The following is an 18,395-nucleotide window of genomic DNA, read 5'->3' as shown; positions in this document are numbered from 1 at the left end:
GTAGGTGCTGTTTCTTAAATACATTCATTCAGCGTTTGCTAAGCACCTATTGGGTGTCAGATGCTGTTCCTAGCACTGGGCAGAGCAGAGAGTAAGACAGCCCCAAATCCTGGCCCTCAAGGGGCTTATGCTCTAAAAGAGAAGATAGACACAAAATGCCCCCCCCACCCACAGAGGCCTTCCCCAGCTACCCTTTTTGTATTGGACCCCTGCCACTCGGTAGCCCAGGGGCTCTCAAACCTTAGTGTGCCTCAGATTCATCTGGAAGATGTGTTCAATCGCAGAGTGCTGCCCCCCCCACCCCGTTTCTGATTCTGTAGGTCTGGGGTGGGACACAAAAATGTACATTTCTAACAGGCTCCCAGGTGGTGATGCCGCTGCTGCTGGTCTGGGGAGCACATTTTAAGAGCCATTCTAGCCGCTGACACCTCTTTTTCTTTGTAGGTGTCATCTATAAAAATGATGCTACGTGCTCCTTCTTTTACTCTTACGTCCTCTTCAGCCCCTTTTCTGTGCAGGTAAAACCAAGCTCCATGGACCCGCTCTTTTTTTTTTTTTTTTTTTTTTTTAAGTAATCTCTACACTGAATGTGGGGCTCGAACTCACAACCCCCGAGATCCAGAGTTGCATGCTCTTCCAACTGAGCTGGCCAGGAGCCCCTCTTTTGTTGTTTCTTATTAGCCCCGATGAGTGAAACTCCAGAGCTCACTTCAAAACCAGGAATCTCTTCAATGAACAAAAAGGAGTCTAAGAAAGTTAGGAAGGCAAGGTCTTGTTTCCTCTGCATTCCTGGAGAGAGAGGTACCGTTCTGCAAATTAGCACAAGGTAATAGACTTTGGTTTGGGCAAGTGTTAAAAGAGAACTTTCTCAAGAATGTTGGTCTTGTGTTATGGGGCAATAAGGCGTGTTGACATCTGTATCCATTACACATGTACTCTGTTTCCTGATCATACAGGCCTGTCTTTGGAAGTCTGCTTTGAACAAAGGGGTTTTGTTAAGATGCCAAGACTTCAGACATCAGCGCTGTGTTATCCTGTGGAAACAAACTCCCCCAGAAATCTGTGATTCCGGTTGGCTGTTTTTTCTAATCCCCGGTTGCCCCGGTAATGAGGTTATAATCGATCCTTCCTTTGTGCCTAAACCGTATACTCCGAGGACTCCCTGTGGGAAGAGGATGGTTGGTGCTTTCTTTTCCCACGTTTGCGCAATAAAATGACGGCAGCTCTCATATTTAAACAGTTTGAGAAAGTCTCATCTCACGAAATTATTGCACTGCCACGTGATGATGTTGTACTTATCTGCTTCTTGTCCGTCGCCCTCACTAAAATACCTGCTCGCCAAAGGGCAGGGATTTGTGTCTGGTTTGGGAACTGCTGTGTCTGGGGGCTCAGTAAACAGGCGCTGAATGAAGAGGCCAACCACCAAAGCTCTAGAGAGGTTCTGACACGTGCGACGAAGACGACTCTGGGTTGGAGGGAAAAAATGTGGCCATCACCGGTGGGGGGATTAAGTGGTGTCTCGAGTGTCGGGACTGGACCGGAGCACCCTGGAGAGGGCTTGAGGAGAGGGAAGGGAAGCCTAGGTGAAGCCCTGGGAAACTCCAGAATTTCAAGTTTTGGAGAACTGGGAGAAGACAGCACTGGGGATAGAGGAGGCGAGACCGGTGGAGGAAGTGGCTTTCTCCCACGCCTGGTACATTCGATCCGTGGTCTCTCATACAGTCTCATTTGGTCTTGGTCATTTTCTCTTACTTTTTTCGTTTACACAGTTACGCACGCAATTCTGGATCTGCAGCGTCTACTAGGAGGCCCTTCGGGACAGGCTCACATACATGCTCGGTCCCACAGCCTCTCGGACTTGCCCTCGGGGTCATTTTTTTTCTGTCATGGATTCCTGGTCTCCTACTAATAGCGTCACACACACACACACACACACACACAAACACACACTCACGTCTTAACAGCCTCCCTCATTCGGCCACGATCACCGACACTTCCTCTCACCAGTTTTTCACACGCACACACACGCAGTCACGCCTTTAGACGTTTCTACCACTCAGCCCGATTTACAGCCCCGCTGATCTCTCAGGAACTTTCTCGCACACGACCTCAATTACCTCTCCTACTTCCTCTCACCCCAGCCCCCATCGGGCACACCCCCCCTCCCCGTCCCTGACGGACGCTAAGGTGCGCACGCGCACACCCGCACACACGGCCTCACCGCTCGGCTGCCCAGTTCTCTCTCACACGGCGCCATGTGCCTCCTCGGCTCTCGCTCGGACACTTCCATGGTCTCTCGTACTGCTTCAGTCACTCGGCCTCACCATCCTTTTCTCCCTTGCCGTCCCGGTCCCGGAGCCTCTGAGCCAGACTGGAGTAGTACCTGTCATCCATCTGCCACTGGTCTCAGGCACACCCACTCACCCACTCACACACACATGCTTACAGCCTCATGCTCCGCACACACGGTCCCGCAGGCTTGGATCTTGGGCCTCACAGCCATTTCTGTCTCACGGTCAGCTCTTCTCCACAAGGCTCCCAGGACTTCGGTCGCTACGACAGCCTTGCGTGAAGGTTCACACACCATGCGTGTCCCGAGCACAACGCCCTGCGGATTTACAGGCGGGCTTCTCGCCCGCACCCAGCCCCTGACCGGCTCCGCCACACCTTCGTGCCCGTGCGGGCTCACGCGGGGTGTGTCGCTCACCACCGTCAGCCGGTCAAACGGTGTCGGAGGCGCCGTCCCGGCTACCTGTGCCTAAACAGGACGTCACGCGTACCTCCGGGCTCTGCGACAGTGCCTTAGTCCGCACTCAGTCTCTCGGTGATTTTCCAGCGCACGGCCGTAATTTCTCCCACAGACACGGTGTCGTCCGTGGTTCCAGCCGCCAGTCTCTCACGCACACACACGCGATCGCAGCTTTCCACCCTCTCTCTCTTCTTTGCACACCTGGTTACCAATCTGCAGGCTCGCCGGCTGTCTCCGACACACGCCGTCATGCTCTCTCTCACAGTCAATGTCACACCCTCGCCGCCTTCCACAGAAAGTCATGCCTGTCACAGTCAGTCCCAGTGGCCTCGTTGGGGGGGGGGGGGGGCGGAAAAAGGCTAGCAGCCTCCAGCGTCACCTTTAAAAATATATATTTACAGGAACAATTCCCCATTCTCTGGGACTCTTAGAAAAAAAGATCCATTTTTGGGGAAGTAAAACAAACAGTGGAGACAGGTGTAGCACCGTCCCCCAAATCACCAACCCCCAGGTCCCTAGGCCCGGGTTGGGCCGGTGCTGATAGGAGGTGAGCCCAGGAGTCCTTTGAACCCACCCTCTCCAGCCTGGAATTCAGATAGGACAGGCTTTATGTCCCCCATTCCTCCCTCCCAACTCCAGGGACACTTAAAGGGTCCTTTGTACCCGCCCGCAGGAAATTGGGGGGCTGGGAGGGAGGGAGCTGAAAATACACGTTTGGTATCAAAAATAAACACTTGCGGGTGGCAGGAAGATCCCCCCCACCAAATCCCTTCCTTCCCACCCACCCCATCTCAGATACAGGAAGAGATGCTCCCCTCTCCCCTATTGAAAAGCCCTGTTTAAAAATAGATTATACTATCAAAATGGCAGGGGGCGGGGGGACAAGGTGACCTGGAGTACTGGCTGGAGGGGCCCCCCAGACGGAGACCACTCCCCAAAAAAACCCTCCATTGGGAGGTAACAGGCAGGACCCCAGGAGTTTGGCAGACACAGGAATGGCTTCTCAGGGGGAGAAGAACAAAAGGGGCATTCCTCCCTGGCCTAAAAGGTGATATCTGAGACAAAGGCTGGGGAGGTGGAAATTCCTATTTCAAGGGTGTGAGTCTTTCCTTGGCCAAGACTCCCAAACCGTTAAACGGCACAAATTCTTCCTGGACCCTCGGGTATGGCCAGGAATAATAAACAACAACAAGCTACCTCTTCTACTCACACCCCCAAATGGAGACAGGGCTCCCTCAGCTTACCAAGGGCAGGCTGAGAAATAAATAAAGGTCCTTCTCAAGCCAGACCCCGACTGTCTCATCTTGGGGAGAAAATGTGGAGATGGGGGAGATGTCCTCACCAACCCCCCAAAAGGGGTGGGCCAGGCTCCTCCCAGTGGCCTTCAAAAAATAAATAAATAAACCGTCCCCACCACTGCAGTAGGAGACGTGTAAGGGCGGCCACTGGGGAACTGACCGAGAAGAGAGAAGTTGTATGTTTCCTGTGAAAGGGTTACTGAGAGATCTTTCCTAAGAATCCCTACCCCACCACAACTAGAGCATAAGTCTGTCAGCTGAACTATGTTTCTCCTTGAGACGGCTGGCTGGAGAGAAGTTCAGGGCCATGGATGGAGTGACCCCAGAAGGGGGTGGTGGTGGTGGTGGTGGTAGTCATGGCTTCTGGGGCCCTGGGGAGAGCACCACGGGGGTTGAGAGGCCATCCACGCTGATGGAAGGGATGTGCACCTGGGCGCTGCCACTGGACGGAAACTGGAGACAGAAAGAGGGAAAGATCATGGATGGGGGCCATGCTAGGGTCTCTCACCCTCTCCCAGATGGGGGAAGGGGTTCCTACCTGGAAGGAGAGCTTGGCTGGGCTACGGGGTGCAATGGGACTCAGGGTGCTCCAGAAGTGAATGCTGGGGGGCAGCGAGCTGGGTGTCAGCAGCACCGGGGTCTGTGGGGAAGGGGCGGTTGGAGCTCAAGTGAGTAGAGGGCAGGTGGGGGAAAAACGGAAGGAACGTGGCTCCAGTCCCACCAGATTTCCCACTCAGACTTCTGAGATCACCCTCCCAAAGTGTACAGGCTTACCCCCTAACTGCTAAGGTCAAGCCCATGACACCTCTCCAATGTTACAGACAACCCCTCCCAGCTCCCGAGAGCCCACCTCCAGCTTCATTGGGCGAGACCACCTACAAGACCCCATCCACATGTCAATTTCAAAACTCACAGGTCACTATCCCATCAGTTTAGGATCAATCCCCAACTCTTACACCCCACCAACCCATATACCTCACAGGAAACCCACTAAAGAAATCCCAGACCAAAAAGCCCCACGCAGGATCCCCAAGCCATGCCCCAAACCAGAAAACAGTCCCCCCCGCCCCGCCCCACGCAAAGCCTCTCGGTCCCCGCCCACAACCCCCCCTCCCCCCAGACCTGCCCTTCATTCCAACAGCCCGACCCTCGGCACCGGAGACTAGCTCGCCCTCCCAGTTAATCAAGCCCGGTCCCTCCAGCCAATCCCACTCGAAGGCTCCACCCTCCCGCTCACCCAGACATAACCACACTGGCCCCTGCAGTCTAGCTCCTCCCTCACCCGCCGCAGCCCTTCACAGGCACTCACCAATGTGTGCGTAGGTAGCAGGGACGGGGTCAGCGCTGGCCCCGGCGCCTGCAGCCCGGAGCCACTTCCCGATCCTGGGGTCCGTTCGGGTCCTGGCCCACCCAGCAGGCTCGGGCTGAGTGGAAGCTCCAGGTCCCGGGGCTTCCGGCCCTTCTGAGGCTGGACGATCTCTGTGCTGGAAGCAGTGGAAGCCGCGAGGCCGCCCACCTGCGCCGCAGTCTCCATGACGACCGCGGGCAGCCGGGCCGGCACGCCCTCCGCAGGAGGGACTTCCGGCCCGGCCTTAGCGACTTCCTGCACAAACCCCGCCTCCCCACCGACTGCGGCTTCCAACTCTTCCTTGGGCCCGTCCACTTTCACTTCTGGGGGCAGTGGCCTGCCCAACCCGGGCTCCACATTCAGCTCTTCTGATTTAGGGTTCTGGGCCTCGGGTGGGGTCAGGATGACCTGGGAGAGGAGGGGGGCGGGCAGAGGGGGTGCGTAAGGATTGCTGGGCTAGTGAAGCCAAGGACTTGTCTTGGAAAGCAGGACTTGGTATTGGGGTGGGGGGGGCATGACTACACATCAAGGCAGCAGGACGTGAGACACTTTGCCAAGGACGTGGGGCTTCTTCTGAGGCAGCTTCTCTCTGGGGGACAGGGCTTCCCCTAAGGGTGGGCCTCCTGGGGATACTGCCCTCATTCATGAAAGCAGGGGTTCTCAAAAATTTGCTTTAGGGACTAGCAGCGTGTGCCTCATCTAGAAACTAGTTAAAAAGGCAAATTCTCGTGCTCATCCCCGATACACAGAATCAGAAACTCTCGGGGGTGGGCCCTAGAAATCTGTCCTTTAAAAAGCCCTCCAGGTGATTCTGATGAATGCTTAGCTGAGCGAACCTATGCATTAAGCAAATAACATTCAGGGCACCTCGAATAACTTAGTACTTGCATGGCTCTCCTCCCCACCCCCTTCTCCCAGGGAACTTCTGCGTTCCTCCTTCCACCAAACCTAAATAGGATGTTTATGTCCCTTCTACCAGCACCCCTCCTCATCTGGGAATTGTACCCCCACCCTCTTACTGAATTTCCATATTCCAGTCCTTACCTGCAGAGGCAGGCCGGCCTCCTCGGCCTCCAGGCAGGCCTCCAAGGGGCTTGGACTGGTGCTCCTGCTCCCAGATGGGGGCACTGCTGCTCCCGAAGGGGCAGTGTTGGGGAGCACTGAGGCAGGCCGAGGATGAGGGGGCGGCTGTGGCTGTGGCTGCAGGGACTGGATGGTGAAGGTGGAATAGAGGCCTGAGCGCATGTACTCGTTCCGGCTGCTGCGTGCCAAGCCACCCGGGCCTGCCATTCCTGCACCCTTGGGTGTGCCTGGTTTCCCAGAGGCAGCGTCCCCGGGGACAGCATGTATAGCAGTGGGGGCCACATTTGCCACAGTAGAGGTGATGGACACCTCGGGCTGGGGCGGGCAGTCCTCAGTGGAGCACCTCGCAACTTCGGGGTAGGACACAAACTTGTAGACGAACTTCTGGCCGCTCACTTTGCGGATGATGTTCTGGGAAGGGAGGAGATAGGATAAAGGGCCTTAGAAGAGAGGGCCCGGAGTGGAGGGAGGGTATGGATGAGGGGGCAGAGGGGTGTGTCTCCCAGGGTCCTTCTTGCCCCTCTCCTGTCTTTTTACATATACACCATTCCACCTCCACATCTGCCCCCAACTAGGTACCCTCCCTCCCAGCCCACTTCTCCCCTGCGTCTTTCCCAATTTGGGGGCTCCTCCCTTCTCCTCCTTCCGTTTCTACCTCTCTTCCCCATTGTGATTCCCCGCTCTGTATTCTTCCCAGTGTCTCCCCTTTCCCTCTTCTCCCTTCCACAACTCTTCCTTTAGTCTACTGCCCTTCTCCCCTCTGTGTCTCCTTCCCATCCATCCCTCTCCACATCTCCCCATCACTCTTCATCTCCATCTGTCCAGTCCCCCCACCCCCACCTCAGAGACACACACCCACACCCCGTGGCACCTCTCCACAATGGGGCCCACCTAGGGGAGTTGGTGCAGGAGCAGGCTTTCCTCCTGGCTCCCAGAACCAGGGGTGTCTGTGGACTAACAGGGCCAGGCCTTGGGAGTGGCTGCCAGGACAGGTGGGGAGTGTGGCTGATGCAGTAAGACAGGAAAATGAAGTAACTGATGTAAATATTGGAAGAGACCAAATTAATATAGAAGATTGTGGTGCTGAATTATTAATATAGAGGATTATTTAAAGCTATCGATAGAGATGTAGAATAGGGCAAGGTCACTAGGGAGAACAGGCTGAGAAGCCTCACTCTTGTTTTTGTTTTGGGGCTTTTTTTGGTTCTCATAATTTATCTCTTGACTTAGCTGTAACTGAGGAGCCTCATTCTTAATACTGTGGTACAGGCGGCACCTGGGTGGCTCAGTCAGTTAGGCGTCTGCCTTCGGCTCAGGTCATGATCCCAGGGTCCTGGGATCGAGCCCGGCATCGGGCTCCCTGCTCCACGGGAAGCCTGCTTCTCCCTCTCCCCCTCCCCCTGCTTGTGTTCCCTCTCCCGCTGTGTCTCTGTCAAATAAATAAATAAAGGGGAAATTTAGGGCACCTGGGTGGCTGCTTCTCCCTCTCCCACTCCCCCTGCTTATGTTCCCTCTCTCGCTGTGTCTCTCTCGGTCAAATAAAGAAAGAAAATCTTAAAAAAAAATTAAAAATACTGTGGTACAGGTTTAAGCTAAGGCAATTAGAAAATGAGGTGACTGATAGCAACCAGATAAGAGCATTAAAATACTGGTATTAATATTGGGGGGAATCTCAAGGCTGGCTGGGTGGATTGCAGAACATGTCTAAGATATTTCAGGATAGGTCTGGAGGGTCTCAGGGATGTTGTGGTGGTCTCAGAGCACAGAATGAGGCAGCCTCAATATTGTTTTGGAGGCTTCAGCTAAAGGAATAAAATACAAGAATGGAATAATTGCTATAATTTATGGTATGCAGCAGAGGTCCAGGGCTGTTCTGGGGGACAAAAGGCAGCTGGGGGGCACTAGGGCACCCTAGAGACATCTTAATGCTGGTCAGGTACGTCACAGGGTGGGTTTGTGTTTCTCAGAAAAGGAATGAAAAGGGATATTCATTAATATTGTTTTGGAAGTTTCAGATAAAGAAGAAAATGAAGGGTGAGGGACGGGAAATCCATCCAGCACTTGTCTGAGAGTCTGAGAGGATGAGGAAAATATAAAATTTTAGCTATATAAATAAGATGATAAAATAATAAATGCTGGGGCGGACCAGTGTTGCTTTGGGGATGCATGAGAAGGGAGTGTGGGGCTGGCATTATACGCGTTCTTTATTTTAGCTAAAGGAATGAGAGAAGAAAAGAACTGACAAAAGTGTTCAGTATCCTAGAGGATGAGGTAAGGAAAGGTTAGTATAATATTGCCGTGGACATTTTGATGCTAGGTAGAAGAATATTCTGGAATTCTTATTCTGGAATAAGAGCAGGTTATGAAATAACCGAGGAAGTCAGGACTGCTCCAGTTCCAGAAGACAGGATAAGGAAGTCATTATTAATACTGTTTTTCAAATTTTTAGCTATAGGCATAAGACAAGAAAATGAAATGTTGGGTGGGGTGTAGTAGAACAGCATGACCTTGGGGGCCTCAGAAAGTGGGTGAGTAGGGGTATTAGTATTACTATGAAGGTTTCAGCCTTAAAGCAATTAAGACAAAGAAAATACCTGAGATTGGGGCGCCTGGGTGGCTCAGTTGGTTAGGTGACTGCCTTCGGCTTGGGTCATGATCCCAGGGTCCTGGGATCGAGCCCCATGTCGGGCTCCCTGCTCAGCAGGGGAATCTGCTTCTCCCCCTCCCCCTGCTCATGCTCTCTCTCTCATTCACTCTCTCTCTTTCAAATAAATAAATAAAATCTTAGAAAAAAAAGAAAAAGAAAATACCTGAGATAAACGTTTGGGGTGCCCAACATTGGTCTGAGAGTACGAGAGGAGAAGGTAAAAAACAGTAGATTCTGTTTTCAAATTTATAGCTATGACAATTAAGACAAGAAAATGAAATAACTGACATAAATGTCAGTGGTCCCCAGGCCTGGTCCCAGAGGCCTTACCTTGTCATAGTAGTACCGCAGGGCCCGGCTGAGCTTGTCGTAATTCATGTTGGTCTTGTTCTTACGCAGGCCCCACAGCCGGGCCACCTCCTCAGCATCCACCAGCTTGAACTCACCGCCATCCCGTGAGGTCCAGGAGATGATGTGGCCGTTGCCTTGCTCTCTCAGCAGCTGCAGCAGAAACTGCCACAGCGTCACAGAGGGGTCCATCGCTGGGGGAGCGCTCACGCCATCCCAGGGGTACCTGGAGGGCAGATGGCTCAGAGCTGAGAGGCTGTGAACACAGAAGGAGGCAGAGGTCAATGGGAGGATTGCTTTCTTGCCATCTTGTCTCCACCTCTATTCCCAAAGCCCACCATCATTCCTAAACACCCTCAGACTGAATTCTAAGCTCCTCAGCCTGGCTTTGGACAACTCCCCATAATGACAGGAGACTTTTGGGGACAAGAGGATGGTGTGAATGTATTTTGCATGTGGGACAAACGTGAATCTTTGGGGGCCAGAGGACAGACTGTGGTAGGCAAAATAATGCCCCTCTCAGAAATGTCCACATCCTAATCTCTGGAACCTATGAGTATATTATGTACATGGCAAAAGGAACTTTGCAGATGAACTTGAGGTTACAGTAAAACCTTTTCTCTTATCTGCAGGGGATATGTTTCAAGACCCCCAGTGGATGCCTGAAACTGTGGACAGGACCAAACCCTACATATACTATGTTGTTTCCTATACATATACACACAATAAAGTTTAATTTATAAATCAGGCACAGTAAGAGATTAACAACAATAACTAATAATAAAATAGAACGATGACGGCAATATATTAGAATAAAAGTTATGTGAATGTGCTCTCTCAATATCTCATCGTTCTGTACTCACCCTTCTTCTTGTGATGATGTGGGATGATTAAATACCCATATAATGAGATGAAGTGAGGTAATGACGTAGGCACTGTGACATAGTATTAGGCTACCACTGACCTTCTGATGACAGGTCAGGAGGATCATCTTCTGCTTGACCACGGGTAACTGAAACCGCGGAAAGCAAAGATGCAGATAAGGGGGGGTACCACTGTATGGACCTTAGGGAGATTGTTCTGGATTATGTGAGTGAGCTGAATCTAATCACAGGAACTCTTACTAAAAAAAGCAAGAGGCAGAAAGAGAGCTCTGAGAGATGCAACGACAGAAGAGGCAGGAGAGATTCAAAGCATGAGAGGGAACTGACCTGCCATTACTGGCTTTGAAGATGGAAGAACAGAGCTCGAGCCTGGGAAAATGGTGGCCTCACAAAGGTGGGAATGACCCTCAGCTGACCGTCAGTAAGGAAACAAAGACCTTAATCCTACAACCTCAACGAACTGAATTCTGCCAGCAACTTGAATGAGCAGGAACCAGATCCTGCCCTGGAGCCTCCAGAAAGGAAGGCAGCCCTGCCCACACCTGGGTTTCAGCCTGGTGAGGCTGTGCTGGACTTCTGACCTCCAGAGCGCCGAGATAATAATAATTTGCATTTTTTTTAAAGATTTTATTTATTTATTTGACAGAGAGAGACACAGCGAGAGAGGGAACACAAGCAGGGGGAGTGGGAGAGGGAGAAGCAGGCTCCCCGCAGAGCAGGGAGCCTGATGTGGGACTCGATCCCAGTCGTGACCTGAGCTGAAGGCAGTCGCTTAACTGACTGAGCCACCCAGGTGCCCAATTTGCATTGTTTTAAGCAGCTATATTTGCAATAATTTGTTACAGCAGGAGTAGAAAACTAGTAATAGTGCCCCTCACCTGAATGTTTTCATTTGCATCCTCTGCCACATCAAATATCAAGTTTCCCAGGAGGTTCCTTCTGCTAGCCCCCCGCAAAAGCTGTTCACGCCGTGTGGGGCTCCCTTCTGCCTAGAAGTCTTCCCCATCGTTCCAGTCCCAGCCACAGGAGCCGTGCCTTTCTGAAGCCTTCTTGAAACTCAATGCCTGCTCTCTTCTACTTTGCACTCCTCGGGCCTGCTATGGTCCCTTTATGTTCTCCTTCTTGGTACCAGCAATAACTAACATTTGCTGAGTTCATAATGCTTGGCTGGTATTGTTCCAATCAGGCAATATGGCCTACCAGACAAGCACTCAGGCTCTAGAGCCAGATTGCCAGGCCTGGAATCCTGGTTCTGCTACTTATTAGCAGTGTGACCCTGGGCATATGCTTTAACTTCTTTGTGCCTCAATTTTCCCATCTGTAAAATAGGGATAATAACATGCTCACCTGTGAAATAGGGATACTAATAATACCAAGTTCATAGAGTTATTGTACAGATTAAATATCATGTGCCTGGAGTATGATAAGCTTTTAATAGATAATAGTTTCCAATTTTTTCATAATTCCTTGTCTGCTATTCCAAAATCCAAAAAGCTCTAAAAACAGAAAATTTCTTGGGGCACCTGGATGGTGCAGTCGGACAAGCATCTGACTCTTGGTTTCAGCTCAGGTCATGATCTCAGGGTCGTGGGACCCAAGCCCTGCATCGGGCCACATGCTCAGCGCCATGTCAGCTTGGAGATTCTCGCTCTCCTTCTCCCTCTGCCCCTGCCCCCGCACATGCAAATAAATAAATAAATAAATAAATTCAAATTTAAAATAAATTTAAATAAATAAAATAAAATAAATAATAAATAAATCTTTATTTCTTTATTCTCAAATAAATAAATTTTTAAAAACAAAACAACAAAACAAAACACCGGAAAACTTCTTTATCACCCTTTGGGCAGCAAAAACAGATTTGAAATGAACGAGGCCCTTTCTGGTCTTTAGTGATTCTCACTTAGTGTGACTGTTTATACATTCTGCTACAGAAACCTGAATGTGGCTGATTACTGAGCCCACTGAGGGCATTATGTAACATATTGTATGTGCACCTTGTCACCTTTCTAAAATCTGAAAAATCTGAAATTCTGAAACACATCTGGCCCCAAGGGTTTTGGATAAGGGCATGCAGACCTGTACTGCTATTTTTATAGGTACTGACTCATTTATTGTTCATCACAACTCTGGAAAGTAGGTGCTCTTTATCATTGCTAATTTACAGAGGAGGAAGCTGAGGTACAAAATGTCCAGATGACGTCTATGGGCCACGGAGCCCAAATGGCACAGCCAGGATTTGGATCCCATGCAGTCAGATTCCCGTTGTCCAAGCACATAAACCATTAGGCTAAACTGCCCCCACGCTGCTCCCTCAGCACGTCCCGCACAGAACGGGCCCTTCCCCGCCCCCCTCTTTGCTGCACTGGAGGGTGATTTGGAAATAAACATGGAGCTTCCTATTCCTCAAGGAATGAGCTTTCATCGATCGACTGTTCACTGGCTGGGACTGTTGGGTTATGAATAAGACCTCCCAAACCAGGTTTTAAAGAACCTTCCTTCATTCTTTAATCTGTAATGAAATACACAGGATGATCAGCATGATCCTCTCCTGTCTGAGCTGGTTTGAAGTTCATTGGGTGGACACAGTTTTAGGCTATTATACAAGTCACAAAACCATGAAGTGTCCACGTTTGAGAGCCCTGTCATCAGAGGCTTTACTGGGTTGACTTCAAAGACCGGCTTGTTTCAGAGGCACAAAGAGTTCAGTGTGACTCCTGGTGGCGAAGACAGGCAATTTTACCAGATCCTCTTTCAGCCGTGAGAGGACCTATTAATTAAGGTAAAATCTGACCCTTTGCTCCAAGCCTCAACAGCACACGGGGTTTTGTGTTTTGTTTATTATCGTATTTCCCACTTGACCCCTCATAAGAGGTCTAGTAATCTGCCTTCCTTGGGTGTGTTGACTTCTCTTCGTCTCATTCATTTAGTAAGCATCTACTGAGCGCCCACTGTGGGCTGGGGGCTGGGGGTATAGCCGTGAACAAAACAAAAATCCCTGCTCTAGTGGAATTCACATTTCAGTGGGGAAGACAGTTAAGAAAGAAGGTAAATGAGTCAAAGAGTACGTCAGATGGCGAGAAGAGCTATGGAAAAAATGAGGCAGGGAAGGGGCTGTTATTTTTGAAAGGGTAGTCAGGGGAGGGAAGGCCCCGAGCAGGGGCCATGTGAGCAAACACCTAAATGAGGCGAGCGAGTCAGGTCTGCGATGACCCGGGGAGCGGGTCGATCCAGGCAGAGGACACAGCCAGGGTGAACAACCCTGAGGCTGGAGCGCGCTGGGCAGGTCAGAGGAAGAGCAAGGAGCCGGGCAAGGTCAAAGAAGAGGGAGGAAGGGTACAAAAAGGAGTAGGGAGGTGAGAACAGAGGGGCCATGGGGGCCAGACTGAGTGAGGCCTTTCCGGGCCCTGCCAGGCCTTTGACTATGAGTGAGAGAAGAGCCACACGAGGGCTGTGAGCAGAGGGGCAACAGGCCGTGACCTGGATTCTAACAGGATCCTTCTGGCCATTGTGAGGAGAGAACGGGCTGGAGGGGCCTGCAGACGGTCCAAGTGAGTGATGGCGGCGGCGGCAGTGGAACTGGGGAGGAATGGCTGAGTTCTGGATGAAATGTGGAAACAGAGTGAGCAGGATTTGCTGACAAGAAAGTATGGGGCGCGGGGAGAGTGAGGGTGACATCACCAAGGGTGATTTTAGGTTTGCGGCCTGAGCGCCGGAAGGATGGAGCTGGGGACAGACTGAGATGGGAGCGCCGCCGGAGAGCAGGGTTTGATTCTGGAGATGGTCTCAGAGGCCTGCTCGACACCGATATGTATGCGATGAATAATGATACTCATTTTCAAAACGGTCCTACAACCCCTACTGTGTGTCACACACCGTTTTAGTCGTTTTAGCTCACGCGGTCATGAAGCAACACTGTGGGGCGGGCATTATTATGATCCTCCCATTTTCCAGATGAGGAAATAGGGGCGGAGTTCAGTCACTTGCCCAGAGTTCTGCAGCTGGAAGCCGGCAGAGCTGGGGTTCGAGCCCAGGCAGTCTGGCTGCAGGCAGGGATCCCGGGGCTTTACAACAGCCACCCTCTATGAAGAGAAACAGAGAAGGAAGACCCTAGAGGGGGTCGGGGATGGTATTTCACACAGGGTGAGCAGGGAGGGCTCCCCGAGGAAATGACTCGTGGAGGTAGCAAGCCATGCGGCCATCTGTGGGAAGGGTCTTCGTACAAAGACTCTAAGGTGGCCACGAGCTTGGCACCCTACAGCATGGGCACCATGCGTTCATCCAGTTTCCACCTCGGAGGATATGTTTGTACCCTACCCCCTTCTCACACCTGATAAACTCTTTATTAGATGATCAAGTTCTGCCATCTCCCGGGCAGAATGAATTCTTCCTCTGTGTGATCCAGTGTGCCGAATAAACCTGTGCTCTTGCAAAGCTCTCCTCTCTGGGTCTCTATTCTCCTACTCCTCTGCCCTGCTCTAGCTGTGCGACCTCGAGCAAGTTACTTAACCTCTCTGGCTCTGTTTCTGCATCTGCAAAAGATCCTCAAAATACACTATTCTCAAAGGCTTCTGTGGGGATTAAGTGCCAATACATGTAAAGGACTTAGAAAAGTATCTCTGGCATGTGGTAGACACTCGACAAATGTTAGCTCTTAGCTCGTGTACCAGCGTTCTCCCTCCCCCCACTCCCCAACCTTATGTATCACCATGGCCTACACCATCTGGCTCCCATCACTGCTCTAACCTTGCCTCCTGCCTGCCTCCCTCCCTCCACTCTGCTCCAGCCACAATGGCCTCCTTCACGTTTCTTGAATGTACTAGGCACAATCCCACCACAGGGCCTTTGCACCGGCTGTTCCTTCTGCCCCTAGAACACTCTTCCCCTAGACATTATGGCTTCCTCCCTGATCTCCTTCAGGCCTTAATTCAAGAGTCACCTTCTAAGTGAGGCCTGCCCGGTGCCTAAGATTTCAACCACCCCCATACTCTCTCCCTGTCTTCCCTACTTCATTTTCCCCCTTAGCGCCTGTCTAACATACTATCTAATTTTACTTACTGTTTTATTTATATAGTCTGTCTCCCCCACTTTTAGCAAACGTCTGCTCCACAAGGACAGGAATTTCTGCCTGTTCTGTTCCCTCCCATATCCCCAGCACCTAGAAGAGTGCCTGGTACTCAGTAGGTGCTAAGTGTTTGCTGAATGAACAGTCTCAACTAGCTTCTTTAACTAGCTCTCATATGCCCTCTTCATCTCCATCTCCCCCACCATCCTGATTTGTCTGAAATAATATTTTTCACATTCATTCATGCAATAAATTTACTGGGCACCTACTATATACTAAGTATATTTTCCCAGCAGTAAATAAGCAAACAAGAAACTGTAAGCCCTCATGGGACTCCCTTTCCAATGGGGAGGGACAATAAACTGGTAAACTACACAGTGTATCTGATGGTGACCAAGGGCAAAGGGACCAATAAAGCCGAGAAGGGCCCTGAGGCCTGCTAAGTATGCAGGTTCAGATGGTCAGGGACAGGCTGACATTTGAACAGAGCTCTGAAAGGAATCATGCGGAGATCAGGGGGAGAGTGTTCCAGGCAGAAAACAGAACCGATGCAAAGGCCCTGAGGCTGGACTGCATCTGCTGTGTTTGAGGATGAGTGAGGAGCTCAGTGTGGCTGGCACAGAGTTGGGGGGATAAGGTGCAGGAGGTGAGGCCAGGGAGGTGACTTGTTTTATTAACTGCCAGGGATGCTTCACACTGTGAGGGGATTCTAGTTCTGATTCCTCCATTTTAGAAATGAGGAAGCAGGGGCAGAGAGAAAGTGGTTAAATCATTCGGGTCATACAGCTGCTGTGATTGGGGATGGAGGGGTGCTGAGACAAGGTGTGGAGTGGAGACAGCTCTGCAGGCAGGGGTGATGGCAAGAACAAAAAGCTTGGAGATGGCAAGTAATTTGGTGTTTAAGGAGTGGGGTCTCATGTGGGATGGGATGAAGTGAGAGAGGGGAGCCTCAAAAATTATTCTGTGTTCTGAGGGGCAACCTAACTGGGTACTTACCTCCGAATAAGGTACTGAACCCCCTGAGTACCTGTCTCACAGGGTTGTGGTGAGGATTAAATGAGCTCACTGATACAAAGCACTTTGCCAGGTTCCACCAGGTGCTCAATAAACCTTAGCTTCTAATGGCATTATCACTATCTCTGATGCATCCATTTATTGGAGGGAGGCAGAATGTCTTAGGGGTTAATGATGTGTATGAGGGGGTGTGTTCTAGAGTAAAAAAGACCTGGGTTCAACAAACACACGGGATGAGCCACTGCTAAGGAGGGAGGGGGCAGGGAAGGCCATTGACTGACCCACCACGAGGAAAGGAGGGACAAAATAAAAGCACCCTCCTGGAGGAGGAATTACAAAGCACTGGACTCAGGGGAGGGCATGGGGGTGTGTGCCTGAATGCAAGCACATGGGTAGCAGGGAAGCCAATGAACAGATCCACTGCAAAGGCCGGGGAGGGGGAGCGGAGTGCAAAGGTTCATCTTATTTATGGGGGGGCGGGGAGAGCAAGGGGAGCAGAAAGACATACTGACTGTACCACAGGAGATGGGGTGAAAAGCCATCACACAGACTGCTTAAAAGGAAAAGGGAACGAGGCCATGGACTGGGCTACTGAAAACGGGGAGATAAAAAGCACTAAACTGACTCACTATTAAAAGGAAGGGGGAAGCCCAAGGACTGGAGCAACAGTCTACAAAAAAAGGAGAGGGCAATGGGCTGATGACTAGGGGGATGTGAATACAAGCCTTTAGACTGGTACACTGTAAAACGGGGTGTGTGACAGAACCATGGACTGATGCACTGGGGGACTGGAGGAGGCAGGAATACAACTTCACAGATTAACTCACTGTTAAAGGGGGTGGGGGGTGTACAACGCCACGGATTGATTCACTACAAGGAACGGGAGTCGTGGAACAAACAAGGCCACAGACGGGGCCCTTGAAAGTTGAGGACAGGAGAAAAACAAACATTCAGATGCACCTACTGTCAAGGCGTCGGACAATGCCAGAGCCGGCTCCCCTCTAAGTGGGGGTGGGGGCAGGACCATGGACGAGTCCACTGTAAGGTGGGGTGGGGAGAAAATACAAGCACGCAGAGCGATCCATTATAAAACAGGAAGGGGGGGCTCAGGCCACGCTCAGATCCACTACAAGGGGCGAAGGGAGGGGACAATACCACAGGCAGGTCCACCAGCCGTGGTGGTGGCGGTGGGCAGTCGAACACCAGCAGGCCACGGGCCAAGCCACATCCCTCGCGCGGGGGCGGGAAGGATACGTGGGGTCACGGACGGGCCCTCCACCCTCCAAGCCCCGGGCTCACCTGTGTGTAGCGCAGTGGCAGTATTGGCAGCTCCGGGGGGCGGGGGCTCCATGCGCAGCCCCACCGCCCCCCAGGCCCGGGCTCCGAGGCGGCGGCGGTGGCGGTGGCGGCGGCAGCGGCGGCAGCACCTAGAAGCCGCCCCTGCGTTTCCTCACCGCTCACGTGGGCCTACGGAGGAGGAGCCGAGCATTCTGCCGCTCGTGGGTTGGACAGAGCGCCTTGGATCGACCGCCCGGCTTCCAGGGTTGGGGAGGCGGGCCCTGCCCGACAGAGCTGTGCCGTGACTGGCCCAAGGGAGACTGATGGAACGCAGATGGCCGCCTGGGTTCCGAGGGGGCGTGCTGGGCCCCGCCGGTGCTTCACGCTGATTGGCTCAAGACTGACAGCCCGTGGGCGATTGACAAGACTCTGGGGGCGCCTGCCTCACAATGATTGGCCTACACGGAAGACAGCCTTCGAGGACAAGGGTGGATGGACTCTGCTTTCTGCTGATTGGCGGATGAGGGACTCCAGACAGCTGCCAAAACACCAACGGGGCGGTGCTGCACGCCACGCTGCTCAGCGGAAGCAGGCCTTGTATGGAAGTGGGCGTAGCAGCAGGCTGGCAGGGGGCTGGGCAAGGGCTGTGCGTAGGTGGGCAGGGTAACTCTGTAGTGATTG

General features: G+C 51.9%; 1 protein-coding gene across 4 annotated transcripts; it reads right to left on the bottom strand.

Annotated features, from left to right (window-relative positions):
* Positions 1-3,131: 3,131 nt before the first annotated feature.
* Positions 3,132-17,869, bottom strand: ELK1 (ETS transcription factor ELK1). 4 transcript variants are annotated; one of them, XM_021679544.2, is made up of 6 exons: positions 17,736-17,869; positions 9,456-9,729; positions 6,440-6,889; positions 5,357-5,803; positions 4,586-4,687; positions 3,132-4,500 (listed from the first exon to the last, which is right to left on the bottom strand). In XM_021679544.2, exons 2-6 carry the CDS (start codon positions 9,663-9,665, stop codon positions 4,402-4,404), a joined length of 1,308 nt encoding a protein of 435 aa, XP_021535219.1. In that variant the 5' UTR covers positions 9,666-9,729; positions 17,736-17,869; the 3' UTR covers positions 3,132-4,401. The 4 variants fall into 4 exon arrangements, with proteins under 4 accessions (XP_021535219.1, XP_021535203.1, XP_021535212.1 ...); XM_021679528.1 differs by lacking the exon at positions 17,736-17,869 and adding an exon at positions 17,401-17,451; XM_021679537.1 differs by lacking the exon at positions 17,736-17,869 and adding an exon at positions 17,401-17,451 and having other exon boundaries at positions 5,357-5,563.
* Between the last annotated feature and the right edge of the window lie 526 nt (positions 17,870-18,395).

The sequence above is a fragment of the Neomonachus schauinslandi genome, chromosome X (assembly GCF_002201575.2).
Source record: "Neomonachus schauinslandi chromosome X, ASM220157v2, whole genome shotgun sequence".
NCBI lineage: Eukaryota > Metazoa > Chordata > Mammalia > Carnivora > Phocidae > Neomonachus > Neomonachus schauinslandi.
Note: the sequence above shows the minus strand (reverse complement) of the source record. Positions and strands in the feature narration are given on the sequence as shown.